This window comes from Panicum virgatum, chromosome 4N (genome assembly GCF_016808335.1).
Source record: "Panicum virgatum strain AP13 chromosome 4N, P.virgatum_v5, whole genome shotgun sequence".
NCBI lineage: Eukaryota > Viridiplantae > Streptophyta > Magnoliopsida > Poales > Poaceae > Panicum > Panicum virgatum.
Genome location: NC_053148.1, coordinates 14,445,519 through 14,450,995, shown reverse-complemented (window position 1 = coordinate 14,450,995; position 5,477 = coordinate 14,445,519). Strand labels below are relative to the sequence as shown.

General features: G+C 51.9%; 1 protein-coding gene across 1 annotated transcript; it reads left to right on the top strand.

The window, feature by feature from the left end:
- The first annotated feature begins 624 nt into the window (after positions 1 to 624).
- On the top strand, positions 625 to 2,596 carry LOC120670673 (proline-rich receptor-like protein kinase PERK12). The gene is made up of 7 exons (XM_039950829.1): positions 625 to 1,030; positions 1,142 to 1,228; positions 1,383 to 1,453; positions 1,568 to 1,644; positions 1,733 to 1,877; positions 1,975 to 2,136; positions 2,296 to 2,596. The coding sequence occupies exons 1-7, from the start codon at positions 706 to 708 to the stop codon at positions 2,515 to 2,517; spliced, it is 1,089 nt and encodes a 362-aa protein (XP_039806763.1). The 5' UTR covers positions 625 to 705; the 3' UTR covers positions 2,518 to 2,596.
- Positions 2,597 to 5,477: the final 2,881 nt, after the last annotated feature.

Below are 5,477 nucleotides of genomic sequence, written 5' to 3'. Positions count from 1 at the left end.
CCTCCAATCAGCAGACCCCTCCCAACCCATCCGGCAGGTCGTCGTCGTCAAGAGAATCTCCTCCGTCGCCGCCACAGGAGAGCAACGATGATCAATCAAGTTCCCAACCTCCACGTAGTCCACCATCTTCTTCATCATCATCGCCGTCGCCTCCACCGCCGACGAACCAATCAGTTGTCATAATTCCTGTCCCTGTCTCGTCAAATAATACTCCAGTATCCATTGCACCTGGTGCCGCCGTTGGCACCCTAACGTCTAACAACCTGCCTTCGTCACAAGGAACCAACGGTAGCACCGCCGGCAGTTCATCCCGGTCATCTTCAGGCTCATCAGGAGTAGGCACTAGCCATGTAGCTGCGGCCATTGCCGGTGCGGCGATCACCGGTTTGATGTTTGCCATGCTCGCCGTTTTCTTCATCACGAGGAGGAGGAAGAAGAAGACGACGGATGGACTAGTTTATCACAACGGTAACCTCGAGCCAGCATCATATATACCATATACTAATTATGCCATTAATTGGAAGTAGTTAGTTCATTCGTAACCATTGCAAGCAATGTGCACATACATTCCCGGCGGCTGCAGACGGCAACAACAGCTTGCCGCCGTCGGGTCAGTTCGGCGTCTCCAACCCGTCGGGCGGCTTCTACCCGGGAGCATCGGCAGGCTTCTCGCCGTCGCCGGGGCCGGAGTACCAGTCCGGCAGCATGGAGCCGCCGGGGTCCAAGTCGTCCTTCAGCTACGAGGAGCTGACGAGCATCACGAGCAACTTCTCCCGGGACAACGTGATCGGCGAGGGCGGGTTCGGGTGCGTGTACAAGGGGTGGCTGGCCGACGGCAAGTGCGTGGCCGTGAAGCAGCTCAAGGCCGGCAGCGGGCAGGGGGAGCGCGAGTTCCAGGCGGAGGTGGAGATCATCAGCCGCGTGCACCACCGCCACCTCGTCTCCCTCGTCGGCTACTGCATCGCGCAGCACCACCGGATGCTCATCTACGAGTTCGTCCCCAACGGCACCCTGGAGCACCATCTCCACAGTATGTACATACTCTAGCTAGGAAACACTAGTACATACAAACTCTCTTGGACATGCATACACATCCAGCTGATGGATGATGAATAATTGATGCGTTGTCTTGTTGGTGCAGGTCGCGGCATGCCGGTGATGGACTGGCCAACAAGGCTCAAGATCGCCATTGGCGCCGCAAAGGGATTGGCGTACCTGCACGAAGATTGTATGTTTTATTAACTTTTCTCGCGAACGATATGTTTTAGCTAGTTTTGGGACGAGTTATTAACAATTGACGACTCGGATCATTATATTCCTTCGAAGCACAGGCGACATGAATGAAACGCTCATGTTCGAAATTTTCCTTGCTTACTTTCCAGGTCACCCTAGGATCATCCACAGGGACATCAAGTCCGCCAACATTCTGCTCGATTATTCCTTCGAAGCACAGGCATGACTCTGCTGACTCATCGACGAGGGTTCAGCAGCTAGCTTCAGAGCACGTGCATTTTAGATGTTGGGAATGTTTGGTGCCTGACCTGACGGTGCCGTGTCCGTCATGCAGGTTGCAGATTTCGGGCTGGCCAAGCTCTCCAACGACACGCACACGCATGTCTCCACTCGCATCATGGGGACGTTTGGGTGCGTCTACGTTTACAATTTGTTGATCATCCTGCTGTACATGGGAAGGTACTTGCGCATTGGAGCTCAGTAAATGCAAGTTCTGCAGGTACCTTGCCCCGGAGTACGCGTCGAGCGGGAAGCTGACGGACCGGTCGGACGTGTTCTCCTTCGGCGTCGTGCTGCTGGAGCTCATCACCGGACGGAAGCCCGTCGACCAGACGCGCCCAGGGGAGGAGAGCCTCGTCGAATGGGTAGAGACTGAATTATTCCCTCTCGCTCACCCGCGAACCAGCAGCGCTTGCAATCGCAGCTTGCTCTCAAGTCTGAAGCTTTGCTTGGCCATGACAGGCACGGCCGGTCCTCGTGGACGCCGTCGAGACGGGCGACCTCGACGCGGTGGTCGACCCCCGGCTCGAGGGCGCCTACAACCGGGGCGAGATGATCGTGATGGTGGAGGCCGCGGCCGCGTGCGTCCGCCACTCGGCTCCCAAGCGCCCGCGGATGGTGCAGGTAATTATTAGAGGAATGAACCTTTTTTTAGAGGACTTCGAACACATAAGCAGGCAATAGTGAGGTCGATCTTTGCATCGGGAAAGACGACGACGAACGAACATGTCCTCCGACGATCCCCCATGAAATAATAGGGGTGTCCTCGTCGTCGATCACCAGGTGATGAGGGCGCTGGACGACGAAGGGAGCATGTCGGACCTGAGCAACGGGGTGAAGGTGGGGCAGAGCCGGAACTACCACGACTCCGGGCAGGAGGCGGCCGCCATCCAGCAGCTCCGCCTCACCGCCTTCGCCTCCGAGCAGTACACCGGGGAGTTTGAGCAGTCGTCGGGGGAGTACCGCGGGGCCTACTCGGAGACGCAACCGATCAACCGGAGATGACGACGACCCAACGGCGACAGTCCGGACAGGTTTTAATTGTTGATGGTTTCGTATTAGTGGAAGAGGGGGATGTGGCTGTCTCGAGTAGAGAATAGAGATGAGATATTTTAGCAGGAATAGCGTCAGTGGAAAATACGTACGGGTTTATTCAAGAAACAGAAATGGAAAGGAGTGGCCCGCAGAAGATTTCTGTTTTCTGTGGGTGTTCTGGACCTTGTAAAATCTGGTTCTAGAACTTGTTATTTTGCCCCCCAAAAAACTTGCTATTTGGTGAGGAGTGCAACGGCGAGCTTCCAACTTGTCCAGCAAGGGTTCTCACCTAGCTTCCAAACTGTTAATTTACAGATTTAGATGCCTAAACTTGTTAATTATGTCATGTGCAGTGGTCCAATCACTAATACGAGGGGTCATCCCCGCAGGTTCCAAAATCCTATCACCACCTATTTGGATCATCGTTGGACCAAGATTGGCAGTGATGGGGCGGTCCATCACTGCTGGCTCTAGAACCTGTGGTGATGCTTGTTAAAAAAAGGCACCCGCCGCTGCCCTGTGGCTCCTCACATCGCATGCCGCCTCCCACGCCGCACACCACGGCTCCTCGTGCTGTGGCCCCACACGCCACCGCACTGTGGCTCCACGTGTTGCCGCGGCAGGGAGGAGGGGCGGCAGAGAGAGGGGAGGGGAGGAGTGGCGGGGGAGGTAAGGAGGGAAGGTAAGGTGCGCCGGGCCGGAGAGGAGCAGCGGGGGAGAGAGAAATAGGGGAGAGGGCGGGGGAGGGGAGAGGTGGTGTGGGGAGATAAGGAGAGGAGAGAAATAAGAAGAGAAGTACCCAGAGGAAGAGGAAAATACTTAGAGGGTGGTGCGGGCATCACTACCGGTTCATATTACAACCTGGCAGTGATGCCTGCCGTTCATATTACGAACCGGCAGTAATGCCTACAAGACGTTTGCAATGATTCGATCCATAGTAGTTAATAGTATTAATTGGTGTATGCTTGCCTATATGTGCCTTGCCAACGTGGTAATATCTCTCCATCCTTCACGTCCAACTTAGAGCTCTTGTCCTAAATGCCAAGAGAGAATAATGGTCAAGATGACACATGTGCTGGCAACAATGGAACTTTTTATTTGTCTTTCATTGTATGTCATGTATGGTGAACACTGTTATGGAAAAAATTAGCTGACATGTGGATGCCTCCTAGATGCCAAGTAGGAAGATATATGGACACTACTGAATAGAGTTCTGTACCTAAAGTTGACCACTTCATAAGGAAAATCTAGATCCGCAAATAGAAAGTTGAGACATTTAGGTGACTCTTTTTTTGAGAAAAAATTAGGTGACACTCTTGAACAAACAATAGGGATAGCTCGTGTATTTTATGTTTTTTCTTCTATTCAAAAGCATGCAGTACTCATGTGCAAATTTTAGTGTCAAGAACGGCTAAACTCCAAAGGTAACAATGGACAAGTTTATGATTCCTAAAATCCTAAAACCTAGAAGTGGTTAGCAACTTCTTATGAAGCCTCCTCATCCGGTGCCTCCTATACTGCTGCTCCTGGACTGGCTCAACAACCAACTCCTAGAATCCTAACACTATTTTTACCACCATCTTCTACCCTACTCACTCTCCTCCACTGCCATTGACGAGCTCACCATGAAGTTTTACTCCTCAACTGAACACACCTGCAAGATTCTCAAGCTGAAGCAGGTAGCCACATCGATGGTTTTACGAATTCCTCCTTAGAGGAAGCCAGTTTCACTCGGATCTGGACTGTGTGGTACTCGTGCAGGTTCCCAGTCATCAGTTTCACAACAAGCTTTACTCATGCGAGGCCATGATAAATTGATAATGAGGGGAGAATAGGAACCGAGGAGCATGATGATGTTTAGGGCCAACCATTATACGTAAGGAGAGCAAGCATCATAAAGATTGGGGCCGATCATCAGCAATGATTAAGCTTCAATTCTTCATCCATGTCTCAACCTCACAATGTCTTTACGCAGCACCAACTCCACACATCTCTGGTCTACCTAGAAACTTGATGTATGAAATATTTGTAGCTTGCCAAACCTTTTCACTTAGAAACCACATAAATAAACTTCGTCTCGGCAATGAATACTGGCACAGAGAACCTCTAGGACGATGTCTCCAAGAAGAACGTTGATAATGCCATCGCCACCCATCCGATAAGTCGGAGTTAGGTTTTCACCCGAGGAATGCTAATCTTTGCAGAAAGGACTACAACAACGCCTCGAGAAAGGAAAACACAACGCTGATGTTGTTGACCCAACAAAATAATCAAGTTGAGCTTTCATCCACTACTACAGAAACATGCTTTTGTCCCAGTTCCAAACCCCCCTTTCATCCCAGTTTAGGAACCGGGACAATGAAGACGGGACAAAAGGCCCGAACCCTTTAGTCCCGGGTGAAATAACCGGGACTAAAGGCCATGTGTAACGTAAAAAATATTCTGTGCAACCCAGAACTCGAACCCGAGATGTCTTGCCTCGCGTGTAGTTTCTTTACCACCCCACCTACACACCAGATGTGACTTTAGAATGAATGCATTCCTATTAAACTAACACGTGAAGGACCCTTCGGTCTCGGTTGGAGCCACCAACCGGGACAAAAGACCCCTTTAGTCCGGGTTGGAGCCACCAACCGGGACAAAAGGGGGTCCTTTTGTCCCGGTTGGTGCCTCCAACCGGGACCAAAGGCCCTTGTCTCCCCCGCCCTCCCGGCTAGCCGTTGGACCCGGGACAAAAGCCACTTTTGGTCCCGGGTCCGAAGGCAGCCGGGACAAATGGCTTGGATCAAAGGCCTATTCTGTAGTAGTGATCCAAAGCTTTTGCTTGACAAAATCATCACCATCTGATCCGAATCGGTGAGCAAATCCCAGGTGGAGCATGTTGGGACTTGCTCGGAACAAAAAGATCACCCACCCTCACACTCTCTCTC